Genomic DNA, 26,982 nt, shown 5'->3' with positions numbered 1-26,982 from the left:
TAGGAACAATGAATATGGAGGGAGGTTTTAAATGTTAATAGAAGCAGTATTAAGAAAGAAAATTGAACCTATTGTTTTGCACACAGCTGGATCTACTGAAGGAAATTCAGCGTGTATTTCTGAGGGTTCCTTTCAAAATATGCTTACTTCTAATAAGCAAAAACTCCAGGGAGTCACAGTGTAGGGAAAAGACCTAAGGATTGGGGATCAGAAGAACTGGCTTCCAGCTCCAGCTCTACAGCAAATCATTGATTTCCAAATGTCACATTCTAAAATACAGAGTCTAAGATCGCCCACAGTTGCTAGGGAGTGGAAGAAAGACAATGTGAGTGATAATGGCAGACCCGGAAGCATGGAGAGCTGCCACGCACAGGGCTGGGCCAAGGCTCCTGCCGGGGCCCTGTTCTAAGGCTTGTGCCTCTGGAAGATGTAGGGTAAGGCTGAGGGCTTTGGAAGAGAGCTTCTGGATTCAAAACCCAACTCTGGGTGACCCTGAGCAACCTACTTACCCTCTCTGCACTCAGTGATCTTATCTGCAAAATGGGGATTATAATGTTTCTTGCCTTATTAGGAAGGTTATCAAGAAGGTTAAATAAGGTATTAGATATGCAGCACTTAGCATGGTGCCCTGTATATAATAAGTACTTGATAGTTACTAGCATGCATTGCTATCATGTGTAATTCTCATAACAAGGCTGCGAGGTGTGTAGTCCTTGTTGCTGCTGTGTTATAGCTGTCAAATTAGAGTGATTGATAACCTGTCCAAGGTCACACTGCTGGTACATAATGAGCATCACTGGTGAGTAGTAAAGAATGTGGAAATGTTAATTATTTGCATTTTCCTGTTTGGAAGGGAATGAAGGGTCTTTGGGGTTGTTTCCGAATGTTGAGCTCATTTCAGGAGCAGGGCCTCCCTGTTCTGGCCCTCGGCTTGAGAGGCTATTAACATCCATCTCTGTGCAGCTACCTCCACCCAAACAGCCACTTTTCATTCCCATTTCCCATTTTCAGAGACATCTTTCCTGACCACCAGCCTAAAACAGTCCCCACCACCCCACCAGAGTAGCTGCCTATGACATTGCCCTGTTCCATTTTCTTTGCAGAAGTAATTGATTAACTTGCTCATTAGGTTACTGTCTTTCTCTTCCCACCAGAATGTAAGTTCCTTGAGGATAAGGACTCTGGCTTCTGCCCCACTCAACCCCCAATGCCTGGAATAGAGTCTCGCACACAGTAGATGCTCAATAAATGGAAGATGAAGGCCTGAGTAATAACAATTCTCTCTGCCTAGCTGAGCCTTCTGACCATGACCTCACTTTACTCCTATAAATCTTTCTCAATAGTCTTCTGTCTTAGATCTATCCGCAAATGATAAAGGAGTTGGGGTAAATATTCCGGCTCCCCTATCAATTTCCCTCTCCTGCGCATTTACAAGGCTAAATACAGGACAGGATGATCAGACGTGATCGTCTCTTCTCCTGGAGGCTGGTGCTAAATTGTGAGGATTAACGAGATTCCCATTGCTCTTACTCATTCTAAGTAACACGTCATGGCTGAACCAATATTGGGACTCATATTGTACATCGAAGTTCATTTCATTCCTTTGCAATTGTACCTACAAGCAAGTCTCTGTCAAGTTTGTTTGAATAACAGCATTCCAGAGGGAAAATGCCAACTGAGTTCATTACTAAAATAAATCGAAATTACACAAGAGGTGTCCAACTTTATCTTCTGAAACTGGGAAGCTGACCATAAAGTAACAACCATTGAAACACATGCCGTCTCTCGCTGGAAGATAAGACTCTCTTGCCCAGCACCTCCACACCGCAGCTTGACCTTTGTGAATCTAAGTCACCCTCCCCACTAACCAAGCAAAGAGGGCCTTGTTGCTCCTCCTTTCCAATAACTTCCCCACTTTCCATAAAAGTAATATAAGTATTAATAATGAAACAATAATATATCAACTCTATACTCTCCACTGTTGCCATGTCGGGAATACATGGTGACAAGTAACTATACTTCCTACCTACAGTCTAATGGGGCAGACAACACAAAACTCATATAAATCAATTCATTGTAAATTGTGAAAAGTGCTATGAAGGAAACTTGTACAGGGCTGAGGCCCTCGGACCTACTTTAGATAAAGCAGTTAAGATTTAAACTAAGTTTGAAATGATAGTACGGTCAGCTATGTGAAATATGTGTGTACACCTATATGTGCATCCACCTGTCCATCAAAAGCCACATCTCCATTCTGTGGATGAGGAAACCAAGGCTCTGGGAGGTTCCTCAAATTTGCCCTACATTTTCTCATTTTTCTGTGAGAAAAGGGAAATTTTATGTGGCCTTACACTGGTCCAGCCCAAAGAGTCTCCTTTGGGGACAACTGCCTCAAAAAAAAAATCATTGTGGATTCACAAAATTATGATTACTTACCCAACCGACAAACATTTACTGAGCACCTTCTATGTAGCAGGCTCTATGCTATTCTCTCCAGATAGATGTGCTTCCTGTCCTAGCAGAGTCTACATGGGCATCGGAAGAGTTGGTTTTAGAAGCATGCCAGGGACCAAGGAAAATCAAGGGATTGACTGCACAACAGACCTGTTCAGAGGTTTGTTACTAACCTGATGGAGCTAGTGATTACGGGCAAGCTGACATTGAACAGCAATTCAATTGAGCGTAAAGACTGGGAGTGCCACACAGGAGATCATATCTGAGACAGGATGGGTGGCCACTCCTCTTCTTGGGTGGGGGGAGCTTTCTATGGGAGGTGGGGCTTCCAGCATAATTTAATCAGAGGAAACTAAGTTTTGGAGCAACTTCAGCTGTGTCAACACCTAAACAAGCAGCACTCCCTATGGCCTGTCTTTAGTGTTGTATCTCTTCCCTCCTTTTTCCTAATCATTTCAGTTGGTCTAAATGGGGAATCTCTTGGTAGGAGATCTTAGACCTAAAGATAAAGATCTTGATTCTAGGTAAGAAGATTTTAAAATAATAACAAATGTTATGGAGCTCCTACAATTAGCTCAGCAGATGAGATGCTCAGCTCCTGGGCGGCATCCTCCACAGCAGCAGAGGTAAAGAGCAAAGGGCGATAGCGAGCGGATGATTCTGGGGTCACGGGATTACGGTTATGCGCCTGGCCATCTGTGAGAGACTGCCAAGGCCAAGGCAGCCCTGACCAGCTGGCGCTTTTGGCTTCCTTGTCCAATGCTACAGTCTGAGAAGCAGTGGTTATTTATTTATTTATTTGTGTTTTTATTGATTTTAGAGAGAGAAGAAGGGAGAAGCAGAGAGAGAGAGAGAGAGAGAAAGAGAAACATTGATGAGCAAGATCCATAGATTGGTTGCCTCCTGCACACCCTCTACTATGGATCCAGCCATCAACCTGGGCATGTGCCCTGACCAGGAATCGGACCAGCGACCTCTTGATGCAGTGGACAACAACGCTCAACCAAATGAGCCGCACCAGCCAGGGCAAAGCAGTGGTTACTTTTAAATAGTGCCTAGGAGACTTCTTGCATTTGGATCTCCAAAGGTGCTTGGTAAAAATAAAAACCCCAAGTCCCTCTCCCAGGCCTCTTAAATCAGAATTTCCAGAATATGTATTTTAGATAAGTTTCCTAAGTAATCCCGACCTACCTGAATCTTAAGAACTGCTATCCTAAGGGCTCCCCTCCTCTCTGGGAAAGGCCATGATAAGAGGGAATTGTGGGATAGATGCACATGACAGGGAGGAGGTCTTGCAGGAGGTGACAGATGGAGGCAAAGGGCCATTTCCCTCGGCCATTCCTGAGCTCTCCTTATAGGCAGAGAATGGTCAGTCGGTGTGGGTCATCTTAAAGGTCTGTGGATGTTTTGTAAACCTGTCTAGTTACTCTCATTGCTTGGCTTGAACTTTCCTGAGGTTATTGTCCACCTTGATTCTCTAGGCTCTTTTGGTCAGAAATTATGCTCAACACTCTCCAATTTTCACACAGAAGTTTCCAGAACAACCTCAAGCCAGTGAGTCCTGCTGGTTAAGGAGACAGTCTCTAGAATCTAGACACTAGAAGGTTATATGCCTTTGGACATCTCCTTGTGCCTCAGTTTCCTCATCCGTACAATGGGTTTACCACCAGGACCCATCTCACCCAGGTGAGGTAAGGAGCTAATGAGATAATCCGTTCAAAACTCTCAGCACATGTCCAGAACAGAGTTAATGCATGATAAATGTTAGTTCAGACAGACAACCAGTCAAAAATACCCACCCCCACGCGTAAGTGCCTACAGCATGCCTGGCTGACACAAGAGTCACCAAGGAGGGGTGGGGGGAAAGCAGGAGAGCTTATTCACAGAGAAGCAGATGATGCTCTACAGAGAACACGAAGAGCTGTGCGTGGCTGTGTGGGAGGCGAGGGGCAGAGGAAAGCGGGGAGGCTGCTCAGAGCCCCTGCTTATGCTGCGATGGGAGTCATGTGTGACAGCCCCGGAAAAGAAAAGAAGGGAAAGAAACTCACAGTGCGCGTGTCTGTCATGCTGGATGAGCAACAGAGATCATAAGAACTCTCAAGACTGGGCTGTCGTTAGATGAAGAATTAGAAAGCTTATTATTAGGGGAAATTGATGCTCTGTGAAACCAGAGCTTGTAGAACAAAGGGAATCCGACTGACATCTTGTGAGGCTGGGGAAGCGTGTTTCATTCATGATCAGTTTCAGGCCTTGGGGTCTTTTGTTTTCTTGTCCCATTTCCATGCCCAGGCCCCAGGTTGAACCCTGAGCAGAGTCTAAGAAAAAGCCTTTGAAGGGAGGTGCCGCTGGGAGGGGGGAGGATTTCTTGTCACAGAAATACACATGATCTGTATTTTGAAGTGCTTTATTTGAACTGCTTAGAAAATACTTCAGAGGCAGGTCTGTACAATCTCATCATAAACTCTGCCTTTTTCTCCAAGGAGGCAGTTCAGGGGTGGAGAAGGGCATGGATATAGCTATCAGGCCTGGATTCAAACACAGTTCAAATTAAGGTGACTGTGTTACCTTGGGGAAATCCCTTAAACCCTTCGAGCCTCAGTTTCTTCACCTGTAAAATGGGGTCAAGCTTATGACTGACCTTACAGAGTTGTGAGAAATAAGACACAGCACGGGTGGGGTGGCATAGAGCAAGCCCTCAGAGAAAGGGCACTGTCCTCATTGATGTCAGTTGTCACTGTTCCTAAGGTTATGGGAGCAACAGTGGAAACCAACAAACGACCAAGAAGTTCCCTGGCTTAGGATCATAATAGCATTCAGAAAAAACATAGATTACATGTTTTGACCCTAACAACAGAAGCCATCACTAGATTGATTTGGTAAGTTCCCTGTCCTTTTGAAAATGCAATTATTCCAGGGCCGGAAGTACAAAGGGTCCACATCTCCTGTAAGACAGAATGGTATTGTTGTGTCAAGATTGACAAATTCTCCACCAAATTTGCCCATTGCCCCCACCCCACTCCATCACCAGCAACCAACTCCCAAGTTTCCTTTCTTGCCCATGGTTTATCCCCAAAGCACAAATGGCTCAGGAAGGAAAGCAATTCCTCCTGTTCTTTCTCACGTTTTCTAGACCCACGAATGTGTGTTTCCATGTTCCAGTCACCCCAGAGCTGTGGATATTTTACAAACAAACAACAAACCCGCACTGCCTCCCACTCACTCTGAATCCTTCCGTAAACCCGAATAGAATCCCTACTGTGTGGCAGGCCCTATGCTGGGAGCTGAACATCAAAGAGAAGAGAACACGGTCTTTGAGCTAGAAGCTCACGGCGTGGATGGCAGACGGAGGTAAAGGACCACTTCAGTGGAGAGAAGAGGGGCTGCTGTTGCATCCTCAGGATTGGCCCAATGACGCCTTCTAATCAGATTACTGGGCCAGCCTCTGGAGCAGGTAGTGAACTCCCAGGGAAACCCCCAAATACTCCCCTCCCTTCACCTGTCTCCATGCCTGTCTTTCATTAGTCTTCATTTTGAAATAAGGGACCATCCCTTGGTTGAATGCCAGTAGTCCTAGGAGACGTAGGTCATCATTAGCCATGCCCAAACCACTTTCCTAACAGAACTTTACAGTTTATAAAACATTTCTCCATTTATTATCTGGTGGTAGGGCAGGCAGTTTTGTCCCTGCTTTACAGATGAGGAAGTTAAAAAATCAGCCTGTGCCCTCACAGCTCAAAGGTCACAGAGCTGGGACTTGATTGAAACAGGTCTTCGGAGTCCAAGTCTGGAGCTCAGCGAAACCAGCCAGCATCATCACTACCTTTTAGTACCTAAGGCGTAAGTTACTTTCTTATCAAAAGTAGATATTTAGAGGTTCTGTTGGAGAAAGAGACCAGTATAGGGTTAACCTCCTACTCTGCCTTCTTCAGAAAGTCCCATGGAAGAAGGGGCTGAGAGTTTTCATGTTCTTTAAGACTCAAAGCAGAGATTGCCTGTTCCATGAGCAGGGGGGACGGTCAGGGTGTCAGGAAACAGCCAGTAATAACGGCCAGTTCCTGGGTGCTTACCACCTGCACGGCAGCTACATCACCTAGGTTTCCCGGCTCCCACCTGTGTCACTGCAGACCCTCCCACTCCCATTATTCAGGGATTTCTCTCCATGAAGAGAGATAACCTCAAGAAGAAGCCCTCTCATGTTCTTCATTAAGATGTACTATCCACCCACAAGTCTCTGTGGAAATTACCTTGTCGCCTCCGTGGATGCTGTGGCTGTGTTCAAACACTGCTTCCCTGCCCAGGATGCTGCCTCCTGGGACCTCAAACCCCCTGACACCGTGCGTAAACCCTTCCCAACTCTGCATTTCTTTGGTCTCCTTGGCCTCTGAGCCACTGAGTGTCCCACATCACCTGGAGAGAACAGGTCCTTCTTTTTCTAACCTCCGCTTATGGCTCTAACCTCTGCCCCACAGGGGCTGAGAATCACTTCTTGGAATCAAGCAGGGTCAGACTCCTCATACACCTTCCACTGTCCCTGTGTCCCCATTTCATTCCCAGGCCCCATGCAACAGGCTCAATCCTTCCCTTTCAGTCCAAAGCCATAAAAACTAATTGAGGAAGTGGAGAATCTAGGCCCCACCATCCAACTGATCACTGCTGGGCAGTTCTGGAAAAATGACAGCTCATACGGGAGGCCATACGGGAGAAGGTTCTAACCCTAACCTCTTAAAAAGTCCCCCATGGTAACAAGAGCTGTCATTGAGTCTTCACATGCTTATCTAATTAGGCCTCACAAAATCTCTTTGGAATAAGTACTCTTACTGCCCTCAATTTAGATAAGAGAATGGGAGTTTAGAAGGTCACTGGCTGAGGTCACACTCTCCGTGATAGGAAGTGAGGAGATGGGCCCCATCTCTCTGACCCCAGAACCTGAACTCTTAATCCTAAGGCAACACTGAGTCCCACCCCTGGCTGTGTTCAAAGGCTAACATTTCTTGTGACTCAGTTGCTCTGAGAAACAATGCCAATGGTGAGTTTAAGTATTGGGTGTGTGGGTGGGAGGGAGAAGGAGAAGGTGTTAATTTTCCATCTGCAATTCAGACTGCTCATTAAGTGACAGAGGTGTCACCCACCGGGCCCCTTATCTTTGCCATCCACCTTCTAATTTCCTCAGAGGGAAGAGCCATCCTTTATATACTTAAAATCCCTGGGGACAATGGGACTTTTACAAGTCACCAAAGGAGCATCTGGCCTATGGAAGTCTCCTGTCATTTCCCCCAATTTCCCCCAAAAATGCCCTCAACATCCAATAGAGTATTGTGTGACAGGAGAACGTTCCAGAAATTGGTTTTTTAATTCAAACATGCTTCAATGGGGCCAGGCTGATACAACTGTATAGGGACCTGATCTGCCTGGGGCCCTCATTCCTGTGTCTGGGTCACACAGATGTCCTCAGCAGTAATGACTTGTGGATTCTAACCCCCTAGAACACTGAATTCCTCCTGAGCCTCACTGCCTATATTAGTTCTACATAAATTGAAAATTAAGCAATTATTTGATATAGCTAAAGTCAGAGCCCTAAAGTTAGGATGATAGCCAGGTGGTGGTGGTAACTATAATGTTATCACTGCCCCGAAAGACAAGGCACTAGTAGCTCACATCCATCTGGTGTTCCCTGTGTGCCAGGCACTAGGACCACTGTGTCAGCAGCGCCTGGAATTGGTTAGAAATGCAAAATCGCAGTCCCCCTGAGGTTGGACTCCAGCAATCTGTTTGAACAAACTGTCTGGGTGATGCTGGGGCATTCTCAAGTTTGAGAACCCTGCCTTCCTTCACTGAATCCTCACAGTGCCTGTGGGAGGTACAGGAATTATTAGGCAATGCTGCTCCCATTTTACAGAGAAGGAACCTAAGTCTCAAGAATACTGAGTCACCTGTTCAAAGTCAGTAGGAACCCCAGGATTGGAATGCAGGTCATTCTGCTACCCAAGTCACCGCTTCTCTTAACATGTGCTTCTTTACTGGTGAAAAGGAAGCCTGAGATTCAGGGAGACAAATGGCTATTCCCCTGGAAACCAATTAAGGGTAGCTTCAGTCCAGGGTCAAGAAAGAAATTAACATCTATTGCACATCAGTTCTGTGCAAGTCACTCTACATAACCATCTTATCTCCTTTAATTCTCAACAAAGCCCACGCCAAGTAGACATCCGAAAATCAGATCTGGTAGGGTAAGCAACTTGTCCAGTCTCTCACAGCTAAGCACATTGCAGCGTAAAATTTGAATTCTTCTCTAAATTCCTCACTGCATATACACGTGTCCTCGTGGCAAAAAGACCAGAAAACCAGGGATGAATGGATAGCAGCAGCAAATGAGGTCACCTGCTCCAGGGGTGAAAAACGACCTCGACAGCAATTGTGGGGCTTTCACAGCCTCACCAGTCACCCCAGTCGGCTCCTCCCTCCCCACCCTTCTTTCTCTCTCAAAAACCACCAACTTTTCCCTTTTCCTTGGAAGACAGGGAAGTCAAGTTCTTACCAAACTGAACATGTTCAGTCTCTTCCCATTAATTGAGTATTCACCTACTTTTTCGGGGAAACAAGGCCCTTGTGGGTAATGATACCCGGAAGGGGATGGATTGCCAGTTGGAACCCTAGCAATATTCACTGAGGATTATCATAATGTTATGGATGCCTTTAACCAACTCCCCACACAGAACACAAACACACCCTCGAAACTGGCTTGGAATTTACCAGCAACCTTCCAAGTCCATGGCTTAATTGACTTGCCCGCTGTGTATGGCATGTCATGAAATATCTCTAAAATCAAGCAATGTGGGAAAGTACAAAACCTAAATATGTTTTAATAGTAACTAGAGTTTGTCAGCCATCATTTTGTAGAGCTTTTTAAAAATAAGTTGCTGCTTCTTTCCACTTAAAAATACAGCATCCCCCCCCCCCCCCCCGGCTTTGTTAATAGAATCAATGAATTATAAAATGAAAACTCTGGATGAAAATATTTGTTTACATAAATATATAAAACAGCCCCAAAACTCCCTAGCTTAAAACCTGCTGTTGCCCTGGCCAGTTTGGCTCAGTGCATAGAGCATTGGCCTACAGACCAGAGTCCCAGGTTCAATTCCAGTCAAAAGCACATACTTTGGTTGCAGGCTCCTCCCTGGCCTGGGGGCCTGGTTGGGGCTCATTCAGGAGGCAACCAATTGATGTGTTTCTCACATCGATGTTTCTCTCTGTCTTTCCTTCTCTCTTCCACTCTCGGTAAAAATCAATGGAAAAATATCCTCCCGTGAGGATTAACAACAACAACAAAAACTGTTGTTGTTGACGCTCAGGCTCTTTGAGGATGGAGCCCAGGTGCCCCTGCCTGCTCTACCAAGCACTTGTGGTCAGGTGGCTGCCTGCACTCCAGCCCCAAAGCCTGCCCCTCCCTGCCACACACACTCAGTGCCCAGGCTCTGCAGAGTACAGACAGTTCCCAGAAAGTCCCAGGTCCTCTCCTGCCTTCATTCCTTTCTTTGCACCCGTGTGTCTCTCAGCCTGGAATTCCCCTCCCATTTCTTTACGGGGCTAACTCCTCCTGCTCATCCCTCAACGCTCACCTCCTCAGGAAGTCTTCCCTGACTTCTGGTGGGGTCTCCCGAGGCACCATGGGCGAGCCTCATCACACTCCTTTTCATACTATTTTGTGAGAGTCTGTTTACTTTGGGTCACCTCCAAAGCCAGGAACGCACTGAACGTACCTGTGTCATCAGGGTCTAACACAGGACCAGGCACACAGTAAGCACTCAAAACACCGCTGCTGCCTGAGTGAATAAATGAATGATGATCACTTATTCATTTTCCCACAAGCTCAGGGTACACCATGGAAATGAGATATATGATAGTTCTTTCCCAACACCCTTCAAATGTTGCTTCCAGTCCTGGCCCATATGCTCAGTTGGTTGGAGCATCCTCCCGCATACAGAAAGGTCATGGGTTTGATTCTCGGTCAGGCCACGTATGATATCCTGTCAGGACGGGTGTGGGAGGCAACTGATCATGTTTCACTTTCACATCCATGTTTCTCTCTCTATCTCTCTCTTCCTTCCTCTCTCTCTAAAATCAATAAAGGCATGTCCTCAGGTGAGGATTAAAAAAAATAATAAAATATAATACTGCTTCCTTTCCCCAGGGACTCATATGATCCAACATGGCCAGAAATATCTCCAGGCTGCAGAAACCCTAATCCAAAACATCATCTACATGAGCCCCTGGTGTCCACCAAACTCACGGTTCTTGAGATGAGTAACAACCGGAGCGAGGCCCAAATCCTGAAACCAGATCCAGTCGAAATGGGCGGGAAACTCAATTGGTTCAGACCTTCCTAGCATAAGGCCAGTGCAAGTAGGTTTGGGTATTTTTTAATTATAAAAGCAGTGGACAGAAAGCCCTTCTGCTCTTAAGCTGACGGGAACGGGGGAGGGAGGCTGCTGCATCGTTATTTCCAGGGTCACCTGAACCCCGAAGATGGGCGGCCCAGCACCCTGTGCACTCCAGTCCTCCACACTGGACCACGGAACCCCAAGGCCGAGGAACCTACCCTGCCTGGTGTCGCAGGGGACCCGGAGCAGCTGGGAGCTGCAGGCACTTCCACCTGCGCAGATTTTCGGCATTTTCCAGGCCCAGGGCCAGGCCAGCGGTGCCCACACTCCAGAGAGAATAAAACCACGTGCCAACTTGAAGAGGAAGTTCCGGTTCACTCTGAACGGAAGAAAATGTTGTGTGTGGCCCAAGTATGGAGCGAGGACCCCCACGGGGGACACGAGACCCATGAGTTTGTGACCTCAGGAGCTGGGGACCTTCCTGCTCTGGATACCTCTCAGACACCAATGCCCAGAAAACATCTAGATAAGTCGCTCAGTGACATGGTCTTGGCCCCATCCCAGATGGGGGCCCTTGAGCCTGGCTGTGGCCCCTGAGCACCTCTTCAGCTTTTGCTGAGCCCCAACTTAGACACCCCTGCTCCCTGTGCAAACTAGGAGCCCCCTGATCACCCACTGAGGTGCCCGGGGAAGGTTAAGTGCCAGAGCGGGTGGGAGATGCCGAGGCTGCGCTCTGGGTCCCCTTACAGTCTCTCAATCTCCCCCTTCACATCGCTGTTGCAGCTGCAGAGACAGGGAGGCTGGGGCCACCAAGTATTCCAGCAGAGTGTCTGCCTAGTGGGGTCAGAATCCGGGGGCAGGACAATGCCCAGGGCATGACAGTGCTTTCCGGGGTGTAAGGTACGGGGAGGGGCGGGTGTGGGACTAGCTGTGAAGGGAGGGGCAGTGGCTCTGCGCCCAGGGGTTGGAACACTGCTGCAGGGACTGGTCCTGGGCGAGGAGCTCCTCCCTGACAGTGGTCATGGGCCCCATGGTGAGGTCACCAAGGACAAGAAAGGAGTCGGGTTGCACCGGGGCCCTCAGTGGCAGATCTGATCATCTTCGCCAAAGGAAGTGATAGTTACCATGCTACACCCTCTGGGGGAGTCGTGGCCCCAGGACCAGCAGTGGATCAAGTGGCTCTTGACAATCAAGATTGTTCCCATGTACCTCAGGGCCCTGCTGACTGGCCGGTTAGGGGTGCCTCCTCACTGGAGAACAGTGTGAACTTGTACATTTCCAACAGTCACCCACTTTCCTTCACCTTGGATCAGTAAAAGGCCAACAACCTCCAGGATCTGGTCCAGGATGTGGATTTCTAGGTCACTCGCCCTCATTCCTCATGGGTGTAGGCCCCTCACCTCTCACCTCACCTCCACCAATAAACTGGTACGTGCCACGGTCAAGAAAACAACAACCTCAAACATAAACCAATGTACAGTATAGACCAGTGATGGCGAACCTTTTGAGCTCGGTGTGTCAGCATTTTGAAAAACCCTAACTTAACTCTGGTGCCGTGTCACATATAGAAATTTTTTGATATTTGCAACCATAGTAAAACAAAGACTTATATTTTTGATATTTATTTTATATATTTAAATGCCATTTAACAAAGAAAAATCAACCAAAAAAATGAGTTCGCGTGTCACCTCTGACACGCATGTCATAGGCTCGCCATCACTGGTATAGACACTGTAAGACCACACTCTGATATTGGCCATAATATGATTCTCCAGAGATAGCTACTGCGAAGCGTATTGATATGCAATGAGCCTGCAAGACAAGTCCAGTTCATAGATGAACAAATAAAATACATTTTTAAAAATATTTTTATTAGTTGCCACAAAATAAAGATCAAACGATTCATATAAGAAATATTTTCATGAGCTTTGAAGGTAACACACAAGTAAATAGACTATCACAAAGAAGCATAAAAAATATTGTGATTTACAGCTTTTCTTGGAAAATCCAAAGATCTGCCACCCCATTAGCAATGATGAGTTGAAGCTGAGTGATTGATGCCAGTTGCTGTCACATAGGGTGTTCTCTCAAGGTTGTCATAGTCCCTACCTGACCCAGTTATAAAACCAGTCTGGTCCCCACATGCATTTGAGTTGGCAATCATTGATGTCTATCCTTACAAATCCCTTTCATGGGTATTATCAGCACTGCCTACAATCTCCTCTTTTCCATTATATCCATGTTAATACATACAACTATACCTATTTATTCCTCTGTATGACTACATTATGGTATATATAAAACCAATCCCTTTCTGATGGATATTTAGGTTAGCTTCATTTATCTTCAATTACAAACAATATAACAGTAAAAGCCCTTATATATACTTCGTGTGCATTCCTCTCACAGACTAAATGTGAAAGTACTGAGTAAATGGAAATATACATTTAATATTTCAATAGACAATGCTAGTGTTGGTTAAGAGCCCAAGTCATTTTTAGCCCTAACTAAGGGGCAAGGAGTGGTTGAGGTTGGAGAGTGGCATCAAGAAATGAACTGTCCATTATTTGAGCCCTCTTCTTCAACAACCATACTCCTATCCTCCTAGTGCACCCATAGCTGATTACCACAAAGATAACATTGCAAATGGAAGAGCTAGACCTAGCAGGACAAATATATTTCAGAATTCTAGCTGAAAAATTAACTCAGTCATAAATTTGGTACAAAAACAAAATGAGATAACAATTCCAGTTATATTTATGGGATTCTCCTTTTGTTATTAAAAAACAAAGGAATTTTATGTAAATATATTGACTAGTCTTTCTTTAGTTTTCTGGCATTTCTCGTTATTTTATACTCCCTCCCTTTCTCTTCCAGGTATATTTTTCTTTCTGTTTCTTGTAGATTAACCTGATGTTACTGTGTGAAGGCTGCTTATGTTTCTGAGGTTTGGGTTCTACTGAATGGAACTAAAGATGAAAATCTGGGATCAAAATTGCAATAAGGTATTGAGTAAAATAGACTCCTGTTTATATAATAAATGCAGCAAATGATTAAGAGTGTAGACTGCTTTGGCTTAAGTCCTGACTTCTCCAGGCACTAGCTGGAACAAAACATAACCTCTCTAAGCCTCTATCTCCTCATCTGTTAAGATGAGGGTAATAATAAGGTTATAGTTCTTTGCACAGAGTATGACACAAAATAAAGTTAATTGCTGTTACTTTTTCTAACATAATAGCCAACCCTACCCGCTCTTAAAGTTCTACAGGATGCTGCAATGTCCAAGACCACATAAACCTCTGGGCAGCTAGTCTGTGAGTTGATAGTTATAAAATGGCTGAATCAAAATGAGTAAGTCCTTCAGGAAACGAAGCCAGGAGTTGGGCTCAGTTTTAAACTGTACTTTAGATGCAATACAATCTGTATATATAAAAGCCTAAGCGATCGGCTGACTGGTCAACCAGCCAACCAGCCGGTAGCTATGACGTGCACTAACCACCAGGGGGCAGATGCTCAATGCAGTAGCTGCCAAGTGACAGCAACTTTGCAGAGTACCCTCTCACACTTGGGGACCCCTCAGGGGATGTCGGACTGCTGGTTTCAGCCTGATCCCTGCAGGCCAGGCCGAGGAACCCCACCTACTGGAGGGACCCCACTCACTCCACAGATGACCTTCGAGCCTTGGTGCTGCCGCAGGTGCAGCTGGCTGGGGAGGGACTGTGAGAGGTTGGCTCCAGGGCATGTCCGGAGCGTCTCGCCTAGTCCCGCCCCACTGGCCACCTTCTAATCAATGTGCATGAATCCGTGCACCAGGCCTCTAGTAGATAATAAGAGGCCTGGTAGAAGCTTCTGGCTAACCTTTACTGAGCACTTACTCTGTGTCACAGTCTTTGAATAATTTTATATGCACCTTCTCAGTGTAGGCTCACAATAATCCTATGGAGTAAGTGCTATTACTAGTATTATCATTCCCATTTTACAGATGAACAAGTACAGAGTGTCTCATCAACTTGATCTAGGTCACACTCTTATTTGCTAAAATGGCACAGGCCTTCTGACCCCAGAGCTTATGGTCTCAACCACTATAGTAATTTAGAAACAATGGCAGAAAGAGGTCAATTACAGCTAGGACAAAAAGAGGAATTCAGATATTGCCAACTCATATCTTTCAAGCAACTTCTATGCACTAGACACTGTTCTAAGTGCTACCAACATGTATTAGAAAGTGTATTCTTTATGGCAAGCCAAGAAGTACATATTACTGGTAGTACTTTTATGGGTGGGACTTAGAGCTATTGAGCACCCACAGTTGCAGCGCTGTTAGTGGTAAAGGTGAGTTTCCAAAGGATGTCCAAAATTCCAAGACCCAAGTTTTCTCCCTAGGAATACAGTAAGAATTCGAACACAAATGAGTTATCCTCATCACTCAGCAAATATTTATCAAGTACTGTACTTACTTGTGTCAGGCACCAATGAACAACACAGATATGGCACAGAGATTATGTGGAAGAGAGAGACGATGTATAAGGACAAGTGAGTGAACACATATAACATTATATAATTAATATATAATTAGCACCATTACAGAGCCCCAAAAATGTTCCATTGATTTGACAAGTTCATTTACAGTTAGTTTTAGGAAAATAATTCTAATTCCTAAAAATTAAGGAGGAAGACATTTATTTCTCATGTATTTCATATGATCCTAGAAGACCTACCTATGAAGAGACACTCCTGGGACTACTCAGGGTATTTAAGGAATTACTGAGTTTTGCAATGTCCCCACCTGTGATCAAAAGTACAAGACTGTGGTTACCAAATACCCTAGGCAAATTTTCAGCTTTTGCACAGACTTGCCCTGAGTTTAAGAAGAATTAAGGTTGTATCCTGCTCCTGGTTTTGAATCAAAACATTTACTGATTTCATCAGAAAGGACACAGTAAAGAAAGAGGAAGGAGACCGGTTAGGAGAAAAGTGACTGATCACAGCCCTTTTCTTTGGGAAGGCACAGTATCTTTTACGGATTAACATCTACTTATAGCAGTTTCAGAGCTTTGCAACTTAGTTTTCTTTTCAGTGGATGTATTTTCAATTGTAATGCATAGGCTATTAGTGTTCAGGATATAACTCCTCCTTTGTCAATGTTTCATTCAACCTATAATAAGCTATTTTTATCTTTAAAATTTTCTTACACCAATAAGATCTTTATTGTAGAAAAATTCCAAATACACATGAGCAAAGTGAAAAAAAAATAAAATCAACTAATAAATCTAGGGATCAGAAATAACTGTTGCTAAAATTTTGGCATGCATTTTTCTAGTCTCAATATTATATATCTATGTATCATTCCTAAATAACCTGGGCTCATATGGCTTGTAAGTTTCTATATTCACTTAATTGTGAATGTCCCTCATGTTATTAAATATACATCTCCTCTATAATTTTTAATAGTGTATTTAATATATATATATATATATATACACACACACACACACACACACACACACACACACAGTGGGGCAAAAGTGGGTTTACAGTTGTAAGTACACGAAACAGTTTACTCTTATGTTATTATTTATTATTTATTGTATTATTTTCCATATGAACAACTGTAAACCTACTTTTGTTCCACCCTGCATATATCTCACCATTTATTTACCCACTCCCATATTGTTGGACATTAAGGATTTTTCACACTTTTCACTATTGTAAGTAATCATATGAGAAACATACTTGGCTGTATATCTGTTAATTAGTATAAATTTCTAGGAGTGGTGTTTCAGGGTAAGGATATATTTATAAGGCTTTGGCTACACATATATTTTACTGGTTTCTTTTTCTTTTTACTTATTATTTCAAAATAATTACAGACTCACAAGAAGTTGCAAAAATGGTACAGAGACGTCCCTTGCACCTTTCCCCAATCTTTCCTCAATGATAGCATTTATGATGCATTATCCTATATAATAAAAGGGCAATATGCAAATAGACCAAACGGCAGAACAACCTGTTGCTATGATGCACGCTGAAGACCAGGGGGCAGACACTCAATGCAGAAGCTGCCCCCTGGTGGTCAGTGCACTGCCACAGCAGGCGCGCCTCTCAGCCAGAAGCCAGGCTGATGGTTGGTGAGCGCAGCAGTGGTGGCAGAAGCCTCTCTTGCCTCAGTGGCAGCTTTAAGGATGTCCAACTGCCGGCTTTGGGACATCCCCTGAGAGCTCCTGGACTGTGAGAGGGTGCAGGCTGAGCTGAGGAACCCCCCACCCCACCCCCAGTGCACCAATGTCGTGCACTGGGCCTCTAGTATAACTATAATACATTATAAGTAGAAAATTGACAGTGGCACAATAACCAGACTACAAACTTTACTTGGGTTTGACCAGCTGAATTATTTTTTAATATTAATAGGATGATAAGATGCATTCTTACTTTTCTACTTTCCCCTCTCATATTCACTTTAGAACTTCCTTCTAATCTTCTGTAGAGGAGGGAATACAACTGTATTTACTAGACTGCTGTCTTTATTGAAAATCAAGAGTAAGAAATGCAAGTCAGAACCTCTCACCAAAACCTCTCCACCAGTTCTGGAGCAGAAAATGAGTTGGTTCTTCCTTCCTTTTGATTCTTCGCAGACATCCCACCTCCTCTCTGAACAGTTTCCCAAAGCCGAGGGTATCCAAACACAAAATGAAGAACATGGAGTTGCACAATAAGAAAGTTCCTCATTTCTCCTCCACTCCTCTGATTACATCATGGAGAAAGCCTCATCTTAGGACTAGTCTTTAATGCCCTTCTAACATTTGCTAACCATTTCTTTGTAACAAATTGCTTAGGCCTCAAGTTCAGGTCTAAGCAGGTAGTAGAATTTAACTAGAATTCAATGGCATTGTACTATTTTAATTAAGTGTGCATTTACTTTCTGCCTTCAAATTGCAGCAAATTAAACTAGTGTTCCATTTACTGATGCACATCTGCCCGGATACAATTTTGTAAGAACACAATTTATTCATTTATAAACCAATTCAAAATCATTGATTAAGCATCACTGCCTGCCAGTCACTGTGGTAACTATGAGGGACAGAGCAGTGACAAGACACATAAGAGCCTTGCTCTCTTAGAGCTTACAGTCTGTTTGGGGGAAACCAAGCATTAAATAAATTATTGTAACTTAGTTACTGAATTACAATTGTGACACCTGTTAGGAAGGAGAAGGGTTGGATTAAAAACTAGTCATGAGAATCAAGAAAGGCTTCCCTGCTCAACTGGTGTGGCTCAGTGGTTGAGTGTCAACCTATAAACCAGGAGGTCATGTTTCGATTCCCAGTCAGGGCTCATGCCCGGGTAGCAGGCTCAATCCCCAGTGGGAGGCGGGGGGGGGGGGGGGGGGGGTGCATGCAGGAGGCAGCCAATCAATGATTCTGTCTCATCACTGATGTTTCTCTCTCTCCCTCTCCTTTCCTCTCTGAAATCAGTAAAAATAAATTTTAAAAAAAGAAACGCTTCCCTGAGGAAATGGCATTTAAGCTAAAATTTGGAGGGGAGGGGATGAAGAAAATGAAGGTGTGGTGAGGGGAGTGCCCAGAAGATAGGAGGAGAAAGAGTATAACTGGATAGTATATTGCACACAGAAAGAAAAACATAAACAAAAACCCTGTGGCAGAGAAGTATAAACGGCCCTGAGTAAAGAGAGCAAGCCAGTGGAATGGAGTGAGTGGGTGAGTAGCGGGGAGATGTGGGGTAAGTGAAGGCAGGAGAGGTAGGCCTGTTAGGTGAGAAGAAGGATCTAGATGTTATCCTATGGTCAATGGGAACCCACAGAAGGGGAACAATAGGATCAGCTTTGCCTTTTTTTTTTTTTAAACATATATCAAGATACATTTGTAAATACAAGCAGCAGAAGCTCTTAAATGTCACACACGTATTTTTTTTAAAGCACAGTGTGTAATCACTACATAACAGTGCAAATATAAACACGAGTGTTGATGGGGTGGGAGCAGCGGGTTGGTGGGCCGAGCTGGAGTCTGGGAAGGCATGCGTAAGTTGCCTTTCTGTTTGTTTCTGAGGACTAATGTTCATCTGATTTGACGCCAAGGTAGCATTTGGATAAGCCAGGATAAAATCCCCATTTAAAACACGCCCCCTTCTTCAGAAGCTTCAAAAGAAAATTTCTCAAATTTCCACCAAGACGAACCTCACATGTGGGTGGTGTTGGGGACCACCCACAAGGTGTGATCTTCGAAGTGCTGGAAGACCACTCCTGTTCGGTGTAAATTCTCCCCTCCAGTGGTGCCTAAGATGCTACCATCACGATTCTGTTCTGCCGAATCTTCCTTCAGTTACCAAATATGCTAGCACAGAGCAGCCCTCTGGGTCCATCCTGCCTTCCTGGGACAGAATGCATTGTTTCTGTTTCCTCAGGGATGGGAGGGTTTGAAGCTTTTTCAGACCACTAACCACAGAGAGCATGGAGGGGCCAGGAGACTGGGCAGGGTCCAGAGAGTGACCGTCAAAGGAGCCCAAGTTCCTTTGACATCATCCCTTCGTTTGGGGCTGGCCCTTTGATCAGCTGGTGTGTACGCTATGGACATAGGTATAAATGTGTGTGCATTTATACAGCACAGGTATATGGATATACTTAGGGGGGATGTTCATGACTTTATAACATGGGAAGCCATCATGGGAAGCAACACAGGTCCCACCTGGATTGGACCCACCTGGGTTCAGATCACAAGCTCTGTAACCCTAGGAAAGTCACAGGACCTATCGTATGGGGCGGTTGGGAGGATGTAGAGATAATCTGTTTGAAGTCTTGGCACTGGTCCATGGCATACAGCAAGTGCCACACAGAAGTTACTGTTAGGGTTATGCGTGTGCTTGTCTCTGTGCAAGCATACATGTGCATGTGCATGCAGGTGCAGATTTGGGCGTCTAAGGGAGTGTGTTTAAGAACAAGAGAGGAAAGGAGGGAGAATGTTGCCCGCCTGCGCCCGCAGCAGTTCAGGCACCAGAGCAGACCTGTGTGTGTGTGTGGGGGGGGGGGGGGGGGGGGGGCGGGGGGCAGCTCCCAGAGAAAAGAGCTCAGCTTTGCCCAGTGGGAATGAGGAGGGATAGCAAAGGGCCTCAGCCTGCCAGAGGCTTCCTGATGCGCACAGGATCTATCTATAAAAGTAGAGGGATGAGAAGATGTTGAAGCTCAAAAAAACCCTCTATAAAAAGAGATTTTTTTTAAAGGAGTTAAAAATGGTCTCTAAAATTGACACGTATCCAAATTAGGCCTCTAATTTGCGCCAACCTGAAGCTCTCCCCTATCTTGAGCTTCATTTATGTTTCCTTTTTCAAAACTGATTTGGAAGAACTTTGGAAAATGTGAACCACTACAATCTGTTCTCAGGCCTCTCGTTCCCCTCTTAAGATTTGCCCAAGGAGCTGTATCTAAGTGCTTTCTGCATCATAAAGATAGGCCGTCCTATGTTGAGAGAGAAGACCCAGGAAAAAGCAACACCCAGTTTTTAGTCCAGGTTCTGCCCTTAACTCACTGGGCAACTTCAAGGAATCTCTTGATCTCTCTGAGTGTGGCTGCTTCATCTGCAAAAGGTGTTGATTGGTCCATTTGGGTAATTATCTTTTGACTTCCTGACATAGCAGAGGAGGGTTAGCCCCCTTCAAATATCTCTCCTCCCCTTAAAGCTGTATCACCATATGACATCGTAGTTAAGAGTGCAGACCACCTGCCTCCTGCTAGCTGTGACTCCTGGGATGAGCTATTTAATCTCTCTGTGTCTTAGTTTTGTCCTTTGTAAAAGAGGGTAAAGAAGAGAGTAGTGTATCATCGAGTTGTTAAAAGGATGAAATGAGTTGATAGAAGTGAAATATTTAGAACAGTGCTCGGCACAGGTAAGGACGACTCTAGTTTTGAGTAATATTATTATTATTTACTTTATGAAATAACTTTAACTTTACATGAAACAATGTCATTGATAAATCAAAAAATAAAAGATAAGCATTATTTGGGGCTATGAAAAGTCTCTAGGGGGTCGAGGGAGAGCTGGGACCCTTGCTTTTTCTTTTTTAAAACCCTATTGTGCTTTGATTTTTGAAGGATGTGTATGTACTACCATGACACTTTTTTTTTCAATTTAAAGAGATTAAACAAAAAGATCACGGAAGTCCCTCTCAAATCTCTAAATTCAAGAACTGGCTACAATTATTAAGAAGCAGTACTTTTTGGGTGGCCAGCTTATCTCTGTTATGAAAGCTACCATCCATATGTTTGGCCTTTTCAAGAACTTCTTATAAAGGTTTTAAATAAGCACAATCACCTTGTGTTTATAACTGAACCTGTTTCCACTTCTTGGATAGGAGAGAAACTGCGAAAGGTGAAAACATAAAATGTGAATACTAGGCCTTCGGGGCTGACCTAGACTTTGCCCCTTAGAATCTTTTCCCAGAAATTGACCCAGTTACAGAAAGGAAGGATCAGTAGCAGAGAACGAACTCAAAGAAAACCTGCTGCTGGCCACCCAGCGGTGAAAGGGTTAACTGGGCTGGGCAAGGCGATCCCTTGATATGAGTAAGACTCAGAGTTGTTAAAGTTTTCAAAGCAGAGGCAGCCCGGCAGGCAGCGGCCAGCGTGGCTCCTGGCTCCGGGGAAAAGCGAGTTGGAGGGAGCCTGACAGAGCAGACCGAGGATCAGGATCCAGCTGAGCTAAACTCAGCTGGGGTTACAAGCTCAAGGTTAGTGGCTGCCGCACACCTCCCCAGCGCTGACATCTTTGGGGAGTTGTCTCGGGAATGCGAGGCGCCATCTCTCATCCTGGTGTGTCAGGTCTGCTCTGCTTCCTAGAGCGCCCCCCCCCCCCACCCCCCACCTCCTGCCCAACCTCCCCGCTGCTGCCTTCACCCAAGCCTAGGCAACGGCAACAGTGAGGGACAGCTGACCTATTCCCAGGAGGCTTTTCTAAAGGAAACTTTCTGGAAAACACACACACACACACACACCTGTATACTCTGCTCCGTCTTGTTATTTACGCAATCCAGAATTGCTATCTGCTTCAGTTGAAACTGAGAACAACTGTCAAAGTAACTAAACAGGCTGCTTGACTTACTTTATCTTGTGGGAGGAATACTGCCTCTGAGGCTATGGTCTCTGTCTTTGAAAACCGGTTTCTAGTTGCTTTTCTTGTACCTTTGCTAGAACAGAGTGCAGGGGGAAGATGCACTGTGAAGGAAATATTTCTGCATCTATCTGCATGAGCTTCAGATAAATGTATCCACGTAACCTTAACTTACCTGCATGTGCTGCAGATGATAAACTTAAACCTCGGGGAGGGAGGACGGGGAGATAGTAGCAGCTCCACACACATTGCATTCTGAGGGCGCTCTGAATGACAGCTGAGACTGCCCGTCTGGAGGGGTAAAGGACCCCCTTCGAGCCTGGCTGGGAGAGGGCATGGGGGTGCCACTTCCTAGGCCAGTGTTGTCTCCATACTCTCGCCTTGCACATGGGAGGCAGTGAGTAAGTTGTCGCTGAGCTGAATGCTCCCTCGGATCCTCCAGCAGCAGGAGTTGGTCTTGTACCTGCCAGCACTGAATCAGAATGAGTCACTGAAACTTGGGTGCTGGCACAAAGTGCTCGCAAACTGCCTGGTGAGACACTGCCTCCATGTAGGTGGAATCTCTCTCTCTCTCTCTCCCTGAGCACTCACATTTCTCCTCTCTTCCTCTCTCCCTCAAACAGGCAGGAGTTTAGACGCTCTCAAGAGCTCGTCTCTGCTCCCTTGGCTCGGCTGACCCTACCATGTGGACTCTGCCCCTCCGGGTCAGGACTAGAGTTTTAAAATAAGATGGATGATTTGACGTTACTTGATCTCCTGGAGTGCCCCGTGTGCTTGGAAAAGCTCGATGTCACAGCCAAAGTCCTCCCTTGCCAGCACACCTTCTGCAAACCATGTCTCCAGAGGATCTCCAAGGCCCACAAGGGGCTGCGCTGCCCCGAATGCAGAACCCTGGTGTTTGGCAGCATCGAGGCGCTGCCGGCCAACCTGCTGCTCGTGCGCCTTCTGGACGGCGTGCGCTCGGGGCCGAGCTCCGGGAGAGGGGGCTCCTTCCGCAGGCCTGGCGTGCTGGCCTTGCAGGACGGCAGGAAGAGCAGGACTCACCCCAGAGGTCTGCAGGCCAGCCCGTTCCGACTCGTGCCCAACATCAGAATCCACATGGATGGGGTAAGCAAGATCTCCTTTGTTCTTTCGTGTCCACCTGGAGGTTGGATTTGTGTGTGCCAGCAGTTAGGGTTTATCGCTTTCACTTACGTTTCAAAAGCGGTGCCGCCAGGATTCCTGAGAGATAAGTTTCTGTGGGCAGTGATCCTTCGACTGAAATTTGGTGGGATCCTGACCTATCTAATCCTTCCTGTGATTCTTAGAATTGTGAAAGCTTCCTGGTCCCTCGTGCAGACGGTAGTAGGATAAGGAAAGCCTCCTTGATTATATTGTTGGTCTTTCACTTCTGTCCTGAGGCCAACCCAGTGCCTGGAAAAGGCACGAAGGATGGGGAAGAGAGGGGAAAACAAATCCAACTGCTTGTTGCTTTGGGGAATCTCTGAGAAGTTTCCAAATGTCAGGTTCTGTTTGCATGCTACCCAAATCCATCTTCCCGCCCCCGCCCCCACCCCCACCCGGCCATAAAGTGCTATTATGACAGTGTTCATTCACAATCCATTCAAAGCTACCAAGACTCTTGCGGCCCGGAGGTGGTGCAGGAGGGAGCGTCTGTGTGGGTGGACTGACTGACAGGAAGGCTGGGGAGTACAACGGATGTGTCTTACTTTACAAAATGAACAAAACACATAAAATGCACGTCAGTGGCTGCAGTATAAAAGCAAACGGAGCCAGTAGCCATGTAGGATATGACCCAAGGATGCTTTTGGTGTTTGGACAGTGTGACCGCTTTGTCCAGCCGGGCAGGCGCATCCCGGGGACTTTGTCCGACCTGGCTGGGAGCCTTGTTGGGGGAAGCTGTGCTAGGGCACATCTCTCAAGAAGGATGTGGTCCTTGCCAGTCCAGCAGGACAATTTGCACTGTCACCCCAGCAGTCAGTGTGCCAGAGTGGACTTGGCAAGCTGTGGCCTGAGTCGCTGGCATACTTAGAAAGTCAAAGCTGCGTGCTGTGATGTCTCACCTAAAGCGAGCTTTCATACTGGCCGCTGAGTCCCAGGACTCCCCGCGGGGAAGAGTAGCAGTGGGAGGGAGTGTCTTCCCGATTCCTTCCCAGCCAAGAGCAGGCTAGTGCTGTGCATTCAAACAGTTTTCTAAACTATTTCTTGTAACAGCTCACCCCTCCTTTGCTTCATGGCGCCTTCAAGCCCCCGGGCAGTAGGAGAGTGTGGGAACATTCAAAAGTGTGAGCGGGAAGAAGCGGGCATTGGCATGAATTCATCACTGCAGACTTTTCATCGCCACTGTGCCTGTGTGTGTGAAACACATTCCAGAAGAGGGCCTGGCACCCTTCTTGGAGGCTCCCCACTAGGCCTAGCCATCCGTCAGCATCCACGGGCTTGGGAAAGGCGGGGTGGGGGTGGTTTATAGAGAATCTCATAGAGAATGGGCTCTATCTCCAGCGGCAAAACTCCCTTTGAATTCCTAAGACCCAGCAACCTCTCCCCTCCCCCACGCTGCAGAGTTGGACTTGCCTCTTGGCAGAGCGTCATTACTCACTTAGAACAACGTGTTGCCAGACTGGGAGGAGGCAGGTCCCTTATCGCCGCTGAATGTGTTTGTTCATGTTTTTGTCTTTTTCCATGTGGCTATATTGCTAAGAAAAGGTAGCAACGAACGGATCCACAGCTGCCAAGTTGTTCTGCCCTAGAGGATTCCAGGCCCCTCCTGGCAGAGGGAGTTGTGGGGATCAGGGCTGGTCCTACGTAAGAGACAGCCGCTAAGATACTGCATGTCCCTGGAACTCTTTCACAGGGACTTGTAACATCAGAGCAAGGTGCCAGAGACAGCCCCTCCCCCACGTCTCACCAGACCAAGTCCTGCCCGTGAGGCTGAAACAAGGAACCAAGCCCTTTCAGCAAGGACCTGGTTTCCTAAGGATGCCAGCGAGCAGGGCTGGCAGCCACCCCATCCACGCCTTTTCTTCGTTTTCTTGAGCCTGCCTTTCCTACCTTTGCCACACCTCATCCCTGTAGCCTCACTCAGTGGAGACATGAACAGACTCATTCCTGGATGTAACGATGGCTGTCATTCTGCAACCTGTTCTCCCAAAATACAGCTTTCTTTCCTGTATGTGTGAGAGCAGCCATGCCTCCCTCAGTTCAGAGAATTGAGGATGGTCGGGGCTGCCCCACTCTGTTCTGAGAGTCAGCAGAGTGGGCTTGTATCCTCACCCAGGAGACTCACCCTCTGGCCTGTTTACCCAACCTAGTCTCAGCAATTAATAACACTCGCTACCCACCTGCTTCCACATACTGAGATCACCTTAGAAAACATTCGCTATGGAATGCATATGCATGACATGAAATGCAAAGCATCGTTTTTATCATTAATTTAAACTTACTGCATGACTTCAGGCAAGCCACTTAAATTTGCTGGGTCTCAATTTAAATTTCTGTAAAATAGGAAAATGTGCCCTAACTGGTTTGGCTCAGTGGATAGAGCGTCGGCCTGCGGACTCAAGGGTCCCAGGTTCGATTCCAGTCAAGGGCATGTACCTTGGTTGCGGGCATATCCCCAGTAGGGGGTGTGCAGGAGGCAGCTGATCGATGCTTCTCTCTCATCAATGTTTCTAACTCTCTATCCCTCTCCCTTCTTCTCTGTAAAAAATCAATAAAATATATTTTTTTAAAAAATAGGAAAATGCATTGTAAAAACAGAGAGCTATCCCTAGACCTAACTAATTAGTGTTTACCAAGAACTTTGAGATCCTTAGATGAAAGGCATTTGGAAGATCGTTATCATAGTAAACATTGTTATTGACTGTCTATTGTGCCCTGCTGTGCATGAGGCATTCTACAAAACACAGAAGGAGTGATAGCCCTTGCTGGAGAGCATCATAAGTGTTGTTATTGAAGTTGAGTCCATGATGAGTCCAGACCAGGGTGATACTAAGTATAAAGTGCCTCCTCTACGGGGACATAAATGACCTGTTGTCACAGGTACCACTTTGTAAAACACCTCTTCCAGAGGCCCTCATGTCAGCCGGTACTCTGAAGGAGCAAGTTTCACTTCCTGTCCGTGAGCTCTCAAGTCCAAAGTCTTCCCTGCTCACTCTAGTGAACATAGGCTCCTCTGATGAACAAGCTCATCAAGATCTTTTGGTGTGGTGCTCCTTGTGCCAGCCAGCATGCGAGGGTGGAACCAGCAGTCCCACTTCACGGTGCCAGCCCAAGACAGAAAAAACGGCCCATTGTGCCTACCTGTCTAAAACCCTCCCAAGCCTATTGTGTAAAAAGGAAACTTGAGAAATGGCTGTAGGTTTCTACAGCATGCAATTATTTCAGACCAGCAGGTAAGATCAACAGACTCCTGGGAGGCCCGTGACTAGAAACCCCACTGGTTCCTATTCCTTCCCAGACTGCCATCAAGCCAAAGGTCCTTTGCAAGCCTTTGAGAAGATTTTGGGCTCCTGAGTAGCTGATCTCTCTTCCTCCTCACTCTGATACCCTTTAATAGTATTTCTGAATTAAGATGGGCAAGAAGGTGATGAAGCGAAGTGTTTGCGAGCTTAGGTTTGAAAATACCAGCATTCAAATCTTGCTGCTTCTCCTCAATGGTATAATTTCAGTGAGTCACAGAAACCTCAGGGCCTCCAATTCTCCATCCGTAAATTGGAGGTAATAGTAATACCTGCTTCAGAGTGTTGTTGTGAGAAATAAATGAGATGATTCATGTCACCTAGCTCTTAGCACAGTGACTGGCTCAGATTAAGTGCCCCATAAGTGTTACCTGTTGTTATTGAAGTGACTCAACACTTTCCACTCTAAATTACACGCCCTCTTTCACCCCGTAAGTGTTAACTAGGTGTCTTCCAGAGACGGTTCTTGGTACCCTGACTTCTGGCTTGTTTTGTCTCCAAATGATCCATGGCCATGAATCAGGTGTGTGATTCTTCCCGCATATGCTGACTTGGCAGCTCGCTTCCAAGACCCTTTAG

The 26,982-nt window shown here is 45.9% G+C and overlaps 2 protein-coding genes across 5 annotated transcripts in view; one reads left to right on the top strand and one right to left on the bottom strand.

Moving 5' to 3' along the window:
- Positions 1 to 22,398, bottom strand: part of GRXCR2 (glutaredoxin and cysteine rich domain containing 2) — a 51,666-nt gene extending 29,268 nt beyond the window's left edge. Inside the window, exon 1 of the mRNA XM_070414690.1 lies at positions 22,119 to 22,398. Coding sequence (XP_070270791.1) covers positions 22,119 to 22,332 — 214 coding nt within the window. The 5' untranslated portion in view covers positions 22,333 to 22,398. The remainder of the gene's footprint in view (positions 1 to 22,118) is intronic.
- Positions 21,466 to 26,982, top strand: part of SH3RF2 (SH3 domain containing ring finger 2) — a 115,700-nt gene continuing 110,183 nt past the window's right edge. For 3 of the 4 annotated variants that reach the window (XM_070414686.1, XM_070414685.1, XM_070414684.1), the window contains exons 1-2: positions 21,466 to 21,563; positions 22,567 to 23,050. In XM_070414686.1, coding sequence (XP_070270787.1) covers positions 22,673 to 23,050 — 378 coding nt within the window. In that variant the 5' untranslated portion in view covers positions 21,466 to 21,563; positions 22,567 to 22,672. The remainder of the gene's footprint in view (positions 21,564 to 22,566; positions 23,051 to 26,982) is intronic. The other variant, XM_070414687.1, reaches the window with a different exon arrangement.

This window comes from Myotis yumanensis, unplaced genomic scaffold (genome assembly GCF_028538775.1).
Source record: "Myotis yumanensis isolate MYYU_CA2020_CCGP unplaced genomic scaffold, mMyoYum1.0.hap1 SCAF_5, whole genome shotgun sequence".
NCBI lineage: Eukaryota > Metazoa > Chordata > Mammalia > Chiroptera > Vespertilionidae > Myotis > Myotis yumanensis.
Note: the sequence above shows the minus strand (reverse complement) of the source record. Positions and strands in the feature narration are given on the sequence as shown.